Source organism: Rhineura floridana, chromosome 7 (genome assembly GCF_030035675.1).
Source record: "Rhineura floridana isolate rRhiFlo1 chromosome 7, rRhiFlo1.hap2, whole genome shotgun sequence".
NCBI classification, from domain to species: domain Eukaryota; kingdom Metazoa; phylum Chordata; class Lepidosauria; order Squamata; family Rhineuridae; genus Rhineura; species Rhineura floridana.
This window is the reverse complement of record NC_084486.1, coordinates 113622659-113638315: the sequence shown is the minus strand read 5'-3', so window position 1 is coordinate 113638315 and position 15657 is coordinate 113622659. Positions and strand designations below refer to the sequence as shown.

The 15657-nt window shown below is 40.7% G+C and overlaps 1 protein-coding gene across 6 annotated transcripts in view; it reads left to right on the top strand.

Moving 5' to 3' along the window:
* The window catches only part of SLC9A9 (solute carrier family 9 member A9), a 414620-nt gene that overhangs the window by 140247 nt on the left and 258716 nt on the right, over nt 1–15657 (top strand). For all 6 annotated transcript variants that reach the window (XM_061636943.1, XM_061636945.1, XM_061636944.1 and 3 more), the window contains one exon: nt 15472–15610. In XM_061636943.1, coding sequence (XP_061492927.1) covers nt 15472–15610 — 139 coding nt within the window. The remainder of the gene's footprint in view (nt 1–15471; nt 15611–15657) is intronic.

Sequence of the window (15657 nt, the reverse complement as noted above, 5' to 3'; positions counted from 1 at the left end):
CATATCATTTATATTGCACTTATTTATGTACATGCAGACACATTGTGATATATATTATTCTGTTTTCAGATAGAGGTTCAAATTGTTCAATACTATTGGGTAGAAAAGGGCAATTTTTAATGTTTTATTTCTTTTTTTAATCCTCATGTTAACTTTTTTCGTTTCTTTAAAAAAAATTTTTTTGGGAAATGAAGAGGTTTGTCTATTGATAGATATGCCCAGGGACAAATATCTCCTTCATCTTTTGAATATCCAAAAGTTCCAACTTTGTTTACGGATAGGATTCATAAAAAAATGTGTGTCTGGCATATAACATTTCTTGCAGGAAGAAAAGGCTTTCTCGCCTACTTCTCTTAAGGCAAAAAAGCCCTTCACCTGCTACATTCTTTCTAAACATGCTTTCTACTACAAGATTTGGCATTCAATCCAGCTTTAGTAAATTACTTTGTGCTATGGACAGTTTTCTATTGAATGCTAAGGAAATTTAGGGGTGAAACTTAGGGGTGAAGGAGATGTTGCTTTGTTGTAGACTATTTGGGAAAATTTGCATGAAGAATATATTTCATACATGATGGAATAGAGCAGCTTGAATTGGACTGAATTCACAGAAATATTTTTCTTTGTACTATTTCTTGATGGATTTTCAATTTTAGATTAAAGCAGTATGCAGCAACAAAGCAACACTTCTCATATTGTGAATGATTGCCTTTCCCTATGTCCTGTGACCATAGCTGCAAGGTCTGTTCAGTAAACCTTTTCCTGCTGAAATTACTTTCCAACAGGCTAGGGTTGCTATGTGTCCCACTTTACAGAGGACAATCCTTTATGGGAAGGCATCCTCTATTGAAGGGTTGCTGTTCCAAGCCTGGTTTAAGAATCATGAGAAGGGACACCAGGGGTCTCGAAGTTGCCTATCAACTCTTAGTACCTGGATAGCAAGCATTAGGCCACCTGATCACAGTCTTGCCCACTATGGTGAGATGTTTTGTATTTTTATTTAAATTATTGTAATTACTTCTAAATTTGCATACACAATAGCATATACAAGTTTTGCACACGTTTCCTCTTTTGCCATCTTTTTTTTGGTAATGCCATCTTTCTTTTCTTTCTTTCTTAATGCATAAGTGGCCACCCTACAACAGGTGGTGGGTGTCGCAATGCTTCTGTATTCTTTGGTGTGATTTATGATTGTCCTTTTTATGTATTAATGTAGTGTATTGTTTTTCCTGGTAACCCCTGACAAAGGGCCAATATACCAGAGGCCGAAACATGTTGGGCTTGCCTAAGTAATAAATTTTCTCACAGCACTTTGGGGGGTTTTTTCTCCTTTTTGATTCTTTGGATGCTGACCACCTTTTATTTCCATCATGTCACCATACTGCCATTAAAAAAAAAAAAAAAAAGGTCCTGCCACTACTGGCTTGAGAAATTAAGACAGCCATCGCCGCCACCCAGGTGCCCTCCAGATATTTTGGACTACAATTCCTGGGAGCACTGGATATATATCCATATCCCTCCTTTTTCCTCCCAAAAAGAGCCCAGGGTGGCAAACAGGCAACAAAACACTAAAAAAAAAGTATACAACAAAAACAAAGCATATTTAAAACATCTTTTAAAAATCTTAAAAAACAATTCCAACACAGATGCCAACTGGGATACTGTCTATGCTTAAAAGGATTTCCTGTGTAGGCCATTCAACTAGCAGAGATTATTTAAACTCCAAAAACGTGGAATCTCAAGATAACAGTGTTTACGAAGGATCAGAGGTATTAATCCAAATGGAAGCCTTTGGTATCCCACATTATATTGTATTGTAACAGCTGTTCTGATTATCTTTTGCAGGATGAGTAAATGAAGTGCTGTTTTTCTGTTGTGGTACTATTTGCATTTTGCTTACAGTTCAAGCCACCATTTTGTGATGGCCAATATTGATGGACCAGTGGATCATGCAAGCTTGCAGTCTGACCACCCATGCAGTGTGCATCTTGCCCTGTGTATTCTTAACCTTTGTTACACTTGCGTCAGGAAGGGTGCATGACAATCCCTCTTGCCCTCTGTTTTTGGCATTCTTTAATCTGTATCATAGCAATTACTCTGTTGGGTTCATGTGGCACTGAAGCATCTACTATGGGGAAGAGTGTCTGATTAAATGGCCTTTCAGTTTCATTTCAGCAATACAATTTTCTAAACATCAGTAGTTACAGAACTGTGTGTGGTCCCACGCCAGCCTTCTCTCCTTCTTTTCTTAGGAAAAGAAGGGGGAAGTTGGGAATGGCATTAAAAAGTACATCAAAACTGTGAGTCAGATGCCACCTGTAGAAATGTGCTATTTCTTGAGGCCAAAGCAGTATATTATGTTTCAGTGTCAGTGAATAAGGTTAAGGTTAGGTTGAATAGTGTGTTAAGAGGAATTATGTTTGTGCCTTTAGTACAGTACTCTGATAAGGAAAGATTTCCCACGTAGGTGTTCCAATTGCCATGTTATAAAACAGTGTTCTTCACTTTGCCAATAACAGAGCAATAAAGCATGCCATATGGAGCATTGTGAGCTGAAAGAGAGAATTTGCTACTTCAGCCCCCAATAATTAGCACTTTAAAAAATAGCATAATATACCAACCATGATAAGGCTTCATTTTCCTATGTTGAGTTTTGACCCTCTCAGATGTCAACCAGTCTTGTTGTGTTGCTGCTATGTAATGTCATTTAGCAAAACAAGCCAAGCATATTCTACATTTAGGTAAGCAAAATCAAGATGGGTGACATCTGGCTCACCAGCAGAATGTATGAAAAAGATCTGGAGTGTTTAGTAGACTGTGATCTAAATATGAGTCAGCAGGGCAATGTGGAGGCTAAATAAACCAAGTCAATTTTAAACTGCCTCAAGAATGTCCAGCTCCCAAGAAGTAATGGTACCATTTTGTCCTGTTTTCATAGACCTCACCTAGAGTACTGTGCCAATTTCTGTGTTCTGAAATTTAAAAAGAATCTGAGCAAACTAAAATGTGTCCAGAAAAGAGTGACAAAGATGGTGAAGGGCCTAAATATCATCTACTATATATTTTGGACAGTGAGGTGTCTGTCTGTTCTCTATGCATCTGGACAACTCTCAAGATAGAATAACCAAATGTTGCATGATGGTCTTAAGATCAAGGTGCAGGTTGATCTTAGTTGGATGCCATTTTGAATCAAGACGGAGTGCCCTTTCCAAACTGCAGTGATTTTTTTTGGGGGGGAGGAGTTTTTAGAATTCCGGAGCAATGCCAGGTACTGACACTAGGCTGCTAGTGTCCTATGGGGAAAGGGTGAAAGAATTGGGTACAGTGCCTAGAGAAGACACATTTAAGAGGTGATATGATAGACATCTTCAAATATTTAAAAGGTTGTCACACAAATGCTGGGACAAATTCATTTTCTGTTACTCCAGAGGACCCAAACCAATGGACTGAAATTACAAAAAAGGCCATATCAACTAAACACTAGGAGAAACATCCTGATGGTGTGAGTCCAACAGTGTCCAACAGTGTAACACCCTGCCTCAAAAGATGGTGAACTCTCCTTCATTACAAGTTTTTACAGAGTCTACATGACCCCCTATCCAGGGTGCTGTCATTGTGGACACTAGTGAATGGTGTGGTGGCAGCACTCATCTGACGTCTGGTCGGTCGCATCACTGCTGATTACTGGGAGGTAGAAGGGGAGGGGCAAGGCACTGCTGGGACCACTGGATTGGCTGTACTGGTGCATTTGCAAATGAAATGCAAATAGAAAAAGAAAAACTAAAGACAGTGATGATTTCCTAAATGCAATACCATACCAACCACAACAAGATTCCTATGAATAAGACGGAAAACTCAGCATCCCATAGCAAGTCAGGGTTCCTAATCAAAACTAAAAATATCCTGGCAGCCAGTCAGCCAAGGACACAGAAATCCCCATACAACACAACCTGACCCAGGGCGGCAGTTAGTGCAGAATGCTGTGGCACAATTGTTGACATGAGTGAGACCCTGTTAGCACATAATACCTGTGTTCGGAAATCTATACTGGTTGCTGATTTGCTACCAAGTCAAGTTCAAGGTTACAAATTCCACATAGTACTTGTTCTACTCTTGTAAGAAATCGATCCTTTAATGTGGCAGCACCTAAACTTTGGAACTCCCTGTCTATTGACATTAGGAAGGTGCCTTCATTGTACTCTCTTCAGCACCTGCTAAAAACATTTTTTGTTTAGGCAAGCCTACCCAGGCATGTAGAAGCTTGTAACTCATTGTTGGTTTTATTATTTTTAAAATACCTGTCTAACTGTTTTTGCCAATTTCATTGTTTTAATTCCTTCTGTAAACTGCTTTGAGGTTTTTTACAATAAAGTAGTATATAACTGTTATAAATAAAATATGTAATTAAATTTCAGAGTCACTGTAGCCCTTGGATCTCTTTCCTCATTTAGGAGCAAGGGAATCTGCCTTATACTGACACAAGCTATTTGGTACCATCTAGATCTGTACTGATGGCATGGCCTAGCATTGGCTCTCTAAGATTCCAGACAATAGTCTTTTCCAGAGATTGGATTTTGGATCTTTGCATGCAAACCATGTACCCTACCACTGAGCTACAGCCCTTCCCCTGTTTAAAAAAGTTTAACAGTTGCCGGGAGAAAAGGCGGGATATAAATCAAATAATCAATCAATCAATCAATTAAAAAGTATCTTTTAAAATTATTATTTTCAGTTCACTAATAAATGCACAGCATACCTACAGCGGATCCACACCATTCATTTAAAGCACATTTAACACACATTTGAAGCACATGAATCCCACCATAGAATCATGGGAACAGCAGTTTGTTAAGGGAGGTGGGAACTATAACTGTGAGGGGGAAACTACACTTCCCAGGATTCTTTGGGGGAAGTCATGCATTTTAAATGCAAGTTGGATGTGCTTTAAATGTATTGTGTGGATCTACTTCATAAAATTTGCCTGCATGTAAATATTTTAATTATTTTTTCAAAATGGAAATCAGCTACAAAGTTTATTGGGTGACCATAGGCTACTCACCATCTTTTAACCTAATCTGCCCCTCAGAGTGAAAACTACAGAGGGAAACCATGCTCACCCCAAGGAAAAAGGGCATGCTTAAAATGTAGAGGAAATAATCATGTACAACCATAGCATGAAATCAGATACTTATTGGGACACAGTCTGAAGAAATATTTATGTAAGCATGACTGTCAAAGATGTTTATTATTTACACAACCTGTAAATATATTTATAGTGCAATCCTATGCATGTTTACTCAGAAGCAAGTCCCAATGTATTCAATGGGGCTTATTCAAACATGGAAGCATGCACAGGACTGCAGTTCAGTGATAAGGCACTTCACTCACCCAACCCAAAATTCAGAATCATGCCACTTTAAGCTGTTTTGCAACTGTTTTATATTTGTTTTACAGTTATTGGATTTTAAATGGCAGCACATATAAAATTAAAGCTTCATATTGGGAAGGTTTTCAAAACAGGCTACTGTATAAATTAGATAAACTGCCCTCTTCAACAGTCCGGGAAAATGTAAACTTTTTTGACTCCTCATAATTAGAAAAGTATTACACATTGTAATGGTATCATAAGCTGCATGTACACTTCTTTTACATTTCTGTTCAAAAATTATTTGAAAGATAAATTGTGTGATATGCCATTTTTGCAAATAATTTCATAAACCCTGGATGTACACTTTTATTATAATCATAACTGAAATTGTTTACAGTAAACAATTGCCTACCAATATCCTGCTGTGATTTTTTGTTCTACATCTCTTGACCTGCACACAGAGAGAACGGGACTTTTGCTACTGCTGAAAGCTATAAACTTACTCAATTTCTGAGATATTCAGACAATCACACAACCCTGATTTCACCTACTATATGGCTACACTCCTGAAAGGGCGAGGTTAGAGCAGCCAGCTATGAGCTCATTTAATAGAAGCTATGGGAGGGCAGCTGATGTTTTGGTGTATTTTCCTTGAACCAGACCCCCTAGAAACTTTTTTTAAAAATGAAAGCTGAGAGTCCGGAGATTGGGGTGACTTACCCAGAGACCCAGAGAGGACCCCAAAAATCTGGAGTCTTCAGGCTAAATCTGGAGACCTGGTAACTCCAACTGAGGCAGATTTGGCACACGGGACTTCATTGCACTAGCACTAAACCTTGTGCTAGTGCAATTCATTAGTTGAATACTACCCAATACCTAAATGTGTTTCCAGGTGGTAGGATAATCTACTTTGTGATGTTAAGAACACAAAGAATCATGGAATGATGTCCCTGACCAGATGTGCCTGGCGCCAACACTGTTATGTTTTTTGGTGCCAGGTCAAGACTTTCCTCTCCTCCCAGGCCTTTTAGCACATGTTTTTAAAGTGCTTTTTAAAAATGGTGTTTTTAAATTTGTATATTTGTTTTTAATGTTTTTAATTGTTGTAAACCGCCCAGAGAGCTTCGGCTATGGGGCGGTATACAAATGCAATAAATAAATAAATAAATTGCCTCATACCGAATCAGGCTTTTGGTCCATCTAGCACAGTCAGTATTCTCTACACTGGCTGGCAGCCATTCTTCAAAGCTTCAAACAGAGGTCTTTCCCAGCCCTATCTAGAGATGCCAGGAGCTGAACTTTAGACCTTCTGCATACACAGGGTGTGCTCTACCACTCAACTAAAATGATTTTTTTTTAAAAAAAGAACTCTTTAGTGAGGCATGCCAGCCTATCAGTTGACACCTGCTTGTTCACATTGCCTGTGAATGTTTTTTTTTCTCCTCAAACAAGTATAGCTATTTTCAGAACTAAAATCTATATTGTGGTGACATTTTGTAAGAGCCACTGTAGCTGTTTTGTGCTTCTTAGGTACTCAAAAATGGAAAAGGTACTTTAGATGAAGCTACGGTGAATGAGTTGTGACTTTCTTTTGATTTCCATTCATTTAAAGGTTTCTTGCATTGCAGCAACATCAAAGAAAATTACACCGTTTTAAAACAATTACATAGAAATAGAATATGTTCTGCCAGGCCTGAAAAAAACCCCTCACACTTTGATAATAGATTATACTACAGTGTGCTACCTGCTTTTGTTTATTTTGTTTTCCTCCTGCAGTTCTCAGCCACAGATACGGGTACACGTCTTCCTCTCAACACATGTTGAGAATGTGGGGGGCATCTCACTGAATAGCCATGGGAATTAGAACTGGTAGCAAATGATGTTGACTTTGTTTGGTGACTTGACCAGTTTTCAAAGGGAAAGGAGGATATCATTTTTGAACATTGGTATTTTTTGATCCCCTGACCCACAAACAGGCAGTCTAATAAGGACTTCCACTGGGTGCATTTGTATCCAGACCAGCATTGTAAGAGCATAAGAGCTCTACCACATCAGACCAAAGGCCCATCTAGTCCAGCATCCTTTACTCCACAGTGGCCAACCAGATGCCTGTGGGCAGCCTGCAAGCAAGACCTGAGTGCAACAGCACTCTCATAATTCCCAGCAACTGGTATTCAGAGGCACGCTGCCTCCAGCATTGGAGGCAATATGAAGCCTTTATGGCCAGTGGCCGTTGATAGCCTTATCCTCCATTGTGCTCTGTAAAACTGAGAGGCAACCACAAATGCATAGACTAGAAAAGCACAATTGTCCAAAGATTTCTGCCAGTTAAGGCACCTGTCTTCCTATTTAGCTATATAGATTGGCTCTTTGATTTGCCAGACAGATCCATTGTTCCAACCTCTATTGCTCTGGAGGAATAATTTTCCTCCATGGATCCACAGTAGTGTAGATACAGTATATTGGAAGGAGAATGGACAGAGAAAGGGACTGGTATGCACATTGTCTGATTGTGTGGCAGGAGGTTGAACTCAATTGTTTTTCCCTTTCACCTGTATGATTCTGTAAATCAACACTGCCATCTGGCGCTAACAATGCAAGCCCAAGTGTGCTTACTCAAAAGTTGTATTAGTAGTAGTAGTAAATCTATCAGTTGCCTTATGTCAAAGGCTCAAGATGATATACAATAAAAATCACTTTAAATCATCCAATACAATCATGTACAACTAGTGAACGAATACAGAAAGCCAGATTCAACAAACCAAGAAAATGACAAAGCAACATTTGTTGCCCTTGCAACAAATAAGAATTACTTCCTGATAAAGATGCTTAGGATTGTAGCCCATCTCTGCATTCAGATGGCTGTTTATTCTGTTTTCCCATTGTTTCCTTACCTGATAACTTCTGTATTTTATTTGATCCTTTACATGGCGTAAAAGTCACTTCTGGAAATCTAGCGGAATATAGTGGACGTTTAGTGATCATTTCCATGTTAATTGCTTCCAGAAAAAATCCATTTTCAACCCCATTGACCCAGAAAATCATGAGTAAAGTGACAAAATTTGGGGTGGTATACTGGCATACAGTTCTTTTCTGCTGTTTTCATGGGGGGAAAGAAGTGTGCATGTGCAGAAAGGGGGGAGTATTGACATGTCCAGTGACGTTCATTGTTGTGTCAGACCATGCCCATTTTGAGTGATTGAAATTTGGTGACATGAGGTAAAGCAGACAAAAATACCACAGTTCCATAATGCAACAGGTACTGCAGTGTGAAAAGAATGTCAGAAATCGGAACAGAAGCGCTACCATTATAATCCATTAAATTAACGTAACAAGTCCCATGTCTGAATGCAGCCCAAGTGTATATTCTAACGTTAAGGACAAGACAGTCATGCACTTAAAAAAAGCTCAGAGTGGTGAATGTGGCAGAAGAATATCAGGAAATCAAAAACTGTAGATCCACTGGCTGGCCACACTGTTGCTGTCACCTTTTTCCAATCCTCCAGCGCCTGACACAGAAGGAAGTTGCAGTTCTTGAGGAACTTGAGTGTGAGGCATTTTCCCCCAGCAGATGAAGGAGGAAGCAGTGGTCTTTAATCTGTCCTCTCAATATCACCGTTGCCACCTGCTCCTCTCCTTTTCGGAATGAAACACCTTACAGTGAAGTGGCCTGATCACCTCCTGTGTTTGACTGCCTGGCTGTTGCACTACATTTCTCTACAGGAAGAGGGAAGGAGGAGGTCGCAGCCTCAAGAGAACCAGCCACCGGCTATAGCATATACCGGTACTTGGTTTGCTGATATATTACATTGACACATACAGTTGAAAGGGAGCACAAAACATATTGACAGCACTCATAGACTCCCTCTCTTTTTGTCTAATTTGGCCTTTGGTAACATAAACCTACTGCACTAAGTTTCCTTCTCCATAACATCAGCAGTACAAGATCACATAGGAGGAATCACATTATGGTTTCTTACCATGCTAGCATTCCTCTAGTACCAGAGAGGAAACACACTAACTTGAGAACAAGCTGCACTGTATGACCCTTCCATGCAGCTTTGGGTTTCCAATGTTATTGAGTAGCATGGGTGGCAGCCATGATGCAGCTTCTCCCCCACTGCAAAAAGTAACGGATGTTGGCTTTAGAACCCTGGGAAAATTCTACTCCTATTCAGTTGCTCCTCTTCATGTGATTCCAATTACCAAAAGGGAGTGAGTGTTGGTGCATTTGATGGCTTCTCCCCCTCGGTTTTGTTCCTAATGCCCTGTTCCTATTGCTCCCCATTCATTTAAGATGAATTTCTGCAGCAGGGAGCCTGCTCTACTAATATTGGCTCCCCTTGTGGTTTAAAACACAGTTCTTCAACTTTGGGACCCCAGATGTTGTCAGACTACAACTCTGATCAAACCCACCCAGCTTAGCCAATGGCCCAGATAATGGGAGTTATAGTCCAACAACACCTGGGAACTCAAGAGTGAAGAACAGTGGTTTAGAATACTGCATGTTCACCATCCTACTCATGCACGGAGCCCCACTGCCGACATTCAGCTTGAGCACATGGAGGGCTGCAGGGAATTGGCCATCAGGAATGCAGTGGAGGGGGCAGGTTTGATGAATCACCCCCACTCTCCCTTTCATATAATTGGAATTGTGGTGGGGGAATGACTGAACAGGTGCTCAGAGGCACATGTTCCCAAATTCTTCCAAGCTACATAGGAAGTGGATTGGACTGTGAAAGACCAACCCAAATTGTGTTTGCATTTTGACAAATTTGTAGAGCAGTACAATATCTCAGAGAGGAGGTCAGGTCTCCTGCTCCCCTGGTGCATTCACTATAGCTGCCTGTGGGGATCCCACCTGCTGCCACCTCCTGTCAGGTCCCTCCAGTCAGGATCCTGGTTTTTATTTGTTCTCTCACCGACTCTAGCACAGATCTCGCAAGATCGCACTGCTAGGCAGCACCACCAGCCACTCCCTATTTCACAATATTTCTTTGAGACTTTGCCTTAGTCTCCTTCTGGCTTATTGTTACTTTGTGTCTGGGTGCTCTTGCAGGCCACAACCCCCCTGTATCTTTGTCTATAAAGCATACAGTCCTGGGTTGCCCTGGATACTTGATGATACAGTATCTCTTCACCGCTACCACCATTTGATACTGTTTCTCCACGTTGGTAAATACGCTGCCTACCCCTCTGGTCTGTGAAAGCCCCAGCCAAGGATCAGGCCTTTGGTAAACCAAGAAAATATTTATTTATAAACACCAGGAAATAACAAGCTTACTTAAGGTATATTAAACAAGTGTATGGTTTCATATATTGTGTTACTCTTTACGTTTCTAGTCATATATAATCTGCCTCAATACCAGCCTAATACAATCCGACTGACAACCAACTCCAACAGAACTCCAATACTCCACCTCAACCAACCAACCCTCCCAACTGTCATCCTCTCATTTATACCTTCAGCCACTCAAACGCTCAGCCAATCATCATACAGCATTCTCCAGCATTCTAGCCCATGTACTCTCCCCTCTCACTCAATCCACTTACCTCATTTACTCTAATAAACCTGCACTTACCATATTTACAGTAATATCTGTATACAGGGACATCACATTTCCCCCCCTTTAAATAAAAGCAAAGTATCCTGTGCAAGTTTGCTGAGAATGGATTGATCATTTGCATGCTTATTGAGTTCAGTGGGATTTACTCCCCTGCAATAATGCATAGCATAGGTGAAAGTGACCACGGGGAGGGAAGCCCGGAGTGGGCAGGGGAGGAGTAGGGGGATAGGAAGAAGGGGGGAGGAAGGGAAAGGAGAGGAGAAGGAGGAGAAAGGCAGGTCTGATCATTTGCATGCTTATTGAGTTCAATGGGATTTACTCCTGTGCAATCATGGCTAGATAGGTAAAACTGACCATGGGGGAGTAGGAGGGGGAGTGGAGAGTAGAGGGAAGGAAGAGGGGGGAGAGGGGAGCAGAAGGAGTAGGAGGGGGAGGAGGGGATTGGAAGGAGAGGGGGAGGGGTGAAGGAAGGGGAAGGGAAGGGGCAAAAGGGAGGTGTTGGGGGAAGAGGAGGGGAGGGCAGGTTTAATCATTTGCATACTTACTGAGTTCAATGGGATTCACTCCCATGCAATCATGCTTGAAAATGAAATGCACTGCCTTCAAGTCGATTCTGGGTTTTCATGTTAAGCAGTATTGAGAGGTGGTTTACCACTGCCTTCCTTTGAGGCTGAAAGGCAGTGACTGGCCCAAGGTTACCCAGTGAGCTTCATGGCTTTGTGGGGATTTGAACCCTGGTCTCCCAGGTTGAAGTCGTAGGATAGGTAAAATTGACCATGGGGGAGGGGGAGGGGAGGAAGAGGAGGTGGGGGAAGGAGGGGATTGGAAGGGGATGGGGAAGGGAGAGGTGAAGGAAGGGAGAGGGAGGAGGCAAGAGATAGGAAGAGGAGGGGAGGGGAGGGCAGGTTTTATCATTTGCATGCTTTTTGCATTCAGTGTGATTTACTCCTGTCCAATCATGCTTAGGATAGGTGAAACTGACCTGGGGGAGGGGCAGGGGGAGGGGCAGGGGGAGGGGCAGGGGGAGGAGGAGAGCAGGAAGGGGAGGGGAGGAGATTGGGTGGGTGGGCACTGGGCAAAGGGGAAGCCCCTTTCCTTTCCAAATGAAAAACATTTTAAACATTCTTTTTCAGGGTTTCCCCCACCTTTTTGTTCTACAGCAGGCACATGTAGCCTCCCACCCAAATTTAAACCAAAGCTGTCCCTGGCCACATCCACACCAGACTTTTATTTCACTTTAGACAGTCATGCCTTCTCCATACAATCCTAGGAAGTGTAGTTAGTGAATGATGCTGAGAGTTGCTAGGAGATGCTCTGTTCCCCTCACAGAGCTTCAAACAGAGAGGCTGACTGTTAAATCACTCTGGTCACTGGAGCTCTCTCAGGGGAATAGGAGTCTCCTCTCAGCACCCTTCACAAACTACACTTCCTAGGATTCTCTGGGGGAAGTCATGACTAACTCATGTGAAATCAGTCTGGTGTGGGTATGGCAACCCCAGTAGCTATGAGTCTGGCTTTTAGAACCATGACAGTTGGTTCTTATCGAGCATCCCCAACATTATCACTGAGTTCAAGCCAAAATTTCTTAAATTAATTAAAAATCAGCCAGGCATTTTTTTAACTTTTAAACTGCAGAAGATGAAGGTCAGAGTATGGGGCAAGGTCAGTAATAGCATTACAGGTACTCTGTGAACATGTCTGATTTTTAATGAATTTCAACGGATTATGAGAATTTTGACAGAAAAAAGTCCAAAAGGCCTCTGGGGTTTTCTTTCTTTCTTTTTAGACATTGAACTCTCTATTCTCTCTGACTGTTTTGTGTATCACCATGAAAATTGAGAGGGTTGTTAAGCAAGCGTTTCTGAGTTCCAGACTGTAAGTTTTGTAAGGTTTTGTTTTGGAACGATCTTATGGGAAGCATCAGAATGGCATGGGGGGTATTTTCAATTTAACATTGCGGAATGTGAAAAATCCACACTGGCTATAGTATACAGCCACTCTTGTGGCTGTATAATAATCCTAATGCACTGATGCAAATAGAACAGTCATTATATGGGGGCTACTCGACAACATTTCTATGTGGACACACAGGGGCTGTAACATTTGGAATCTGCTTGCCATGTGTAGAGACATTTTTTGCCAGTGTCACACATTCCAGACTGCTCGTCTCACCAGTCTGATGTATTGTCACAATCCATACAGTAAGTGGATCTCAGATACTTCAGCCTCTCGTGCTAACTATTTTTTCAGTGATCTCCTTGTGAGGCAATAACGTTTGATGCTGCCCTTTAGGTCAATCAAAAGGCAGAGCCAATGCCTGCAGTGCAAATTCTTAAACGTAGTTCTGAGAAGTGTTCTACAATGATTTAGAAAAACTGCCCTAAGCAGAATATAAATAAAATAAATAATTGATCACTAAAATATTACAATATGCTGATATATGATGCTGATGAGTTTTTGATGCTAGTTGAAACCTCTCTTATGCTTTCATGGGGCTTAATTACCTTTGCTGGGATTTTGACTATTATTGCTGCTGTTGATTGTGTTTTATCTGCTCCTCTAATCTGTAGTCATTATTTTGTTTATTGTGTTCCTTTTTGTAAAATGTTTATTGTACCACACCCTGGGATCAAGTAGTGATGAAGTACACTTTAAAAATATTTTAGATAAATAGCTATTAGACCTAATTTACATGTTAACTCTGCATAGTGGTTACTGCTTCCTCTGGTTGGCTCACACTCCACTCCATCATATCTGATGTTCCATATCCCGTGGGTGGGTGTTTTTCACACTAGTGTTCTCCTCCAGGGTTTTGCATGCTCAGGCAGAAAGTATATGTTCCAAGCAACCCACATAACACAGAATGTCACATTATATCAATGCAATGTGGTAGCTGACCACAGAGGAGTGAGTGATGACCACATGGCAATGGCAATATATAGATTAGCTCTTAATCATCTTCATATCCTAAATAACACCTATACCAGTATGCTTTTTCAGGAGCTACTCTTAAACAGGAATGTCAGAGAATGGAATGGAAATTGCTAATGTTCATTTATTCACCCTATGTCCAGAACAGAAATCAGTCCAGTGAATACAATTTGTATTCCTGTTGTTGTTGCTTTCAGTCTGCAAATGATAGATAATTGGTTACATTGTTCCATGTTTACATTGTGTTTTCTTTGCACTGAAATGAATGGAGTGGAATAATGTAATGACAATTTATGTTGGGAGGAAGGGCAGGATAGAAATTTTATAAATAAATAAATTACGTAATTACTTATGCAAATTACATAAGCTACATAATTTCATGATAGTGAGATGAATAGCATAGTTTTGGGCAGAAGACAAACTGCAGCAGAACAAAAATAGTGCTGCATGTGATAAATAGAGAGCAGAACAGAAAACAATGCCTTCTTACATCTGTACTCTCAAACCATTGCTGCAACTCTGTTTCGCTACTTGCTGACTAGAGTGCATGTGTTTGCCAGGCTGACAAGTTATTTAATATTCATAATCATAAAATATTAACATCAGCTTAAAATAAATATAAAACTTTAATGTATAAAATACCAAGCATTTTCCAGCAATACAAACTACTATTAAGAATCCTGTGCCAAATGCTCTTTGACAGCCAGCAGAAAAGACATCAAGTGTTGAGAGTGAAAGGGCCATAGAAATCCAAAATGTTTCTTAATTAGTACTGGGGATGCCTGAGGCTACTGTGTATCTTTTAAATTTAATGTTCTAACAAAAAGAAGAATGTGCCGACTTGGCAGTAGTGTTCACATTCTGGGTATCAGGTCTCTCCACTGGTGAGCAAGAAGTTTGATGCCCTTGAAAATGTTTTAAGTAGATGATCTTCCCGCTGTGACTCAGCATTAATTTCCCATAAGAATATAATCTTGATGTCAACAGCCAAAGACCTGGATATAAAAGAGGACCTCTGGTGGAGGCAACAGTTTTCTTTTCTGCAAGAGATTGTTTGCGTTTCCCCAGGGCTTCATATTGCAAGACTGTTGACATGCTCACAATTCTGTTTGTGAAGATTAAAGCTAGTGAATGGAACAACTATAATGGTTTATGACCAGATCAGTGCCAGAGATTTTGTACATACCATAATTTGTATAGCACATTTGTGAGTAAGCAATAAAAGTGGCCTTTTTATCAGGAATATTTGTGAATGTATAACTGTTTGGAAGACATATGGCCAATAAATAATTCAAAGTTATCCATCTCCCCTACAGATCCCTTACATACCTACCATGTTTTAATGTCTAGTTGGCTTGGAAATAATACTCTTTATGACACTAGCAGCACAAAAAAAATGTTTACTGACTGGTAGGAAATGACAGTAGCACACAATATTGCCTTAAAAAATAAACCCTTATTTCATCTTCCCTGTGACTTTCCAATCTGTTAGGAGCCCTGAGGAGCAATTGCTAGTCCTTGCTAAAGTGCATTCTTAAGCTCTTGATTTCAGTCTCTGTGCCATGAGATAGAATTCATTATTCCTCTCTCCTTTTTGTCTTTTTTCAGTTCAATATCAATTTACAGTCCCAAGGAGAATCCCAATGCCTTTGATGCGGCTGCCTTCTTCCAGTCAGTGGGGAATTTTCTAGGGATCTTTGCTGGATCGTTTGCCATGGGGTCTGCCTATGCTGTGGTTGCTGCTTTAATATCCTTTCTTGATTGTTATCAAATGTCCAGAATTCAGCATGTTTG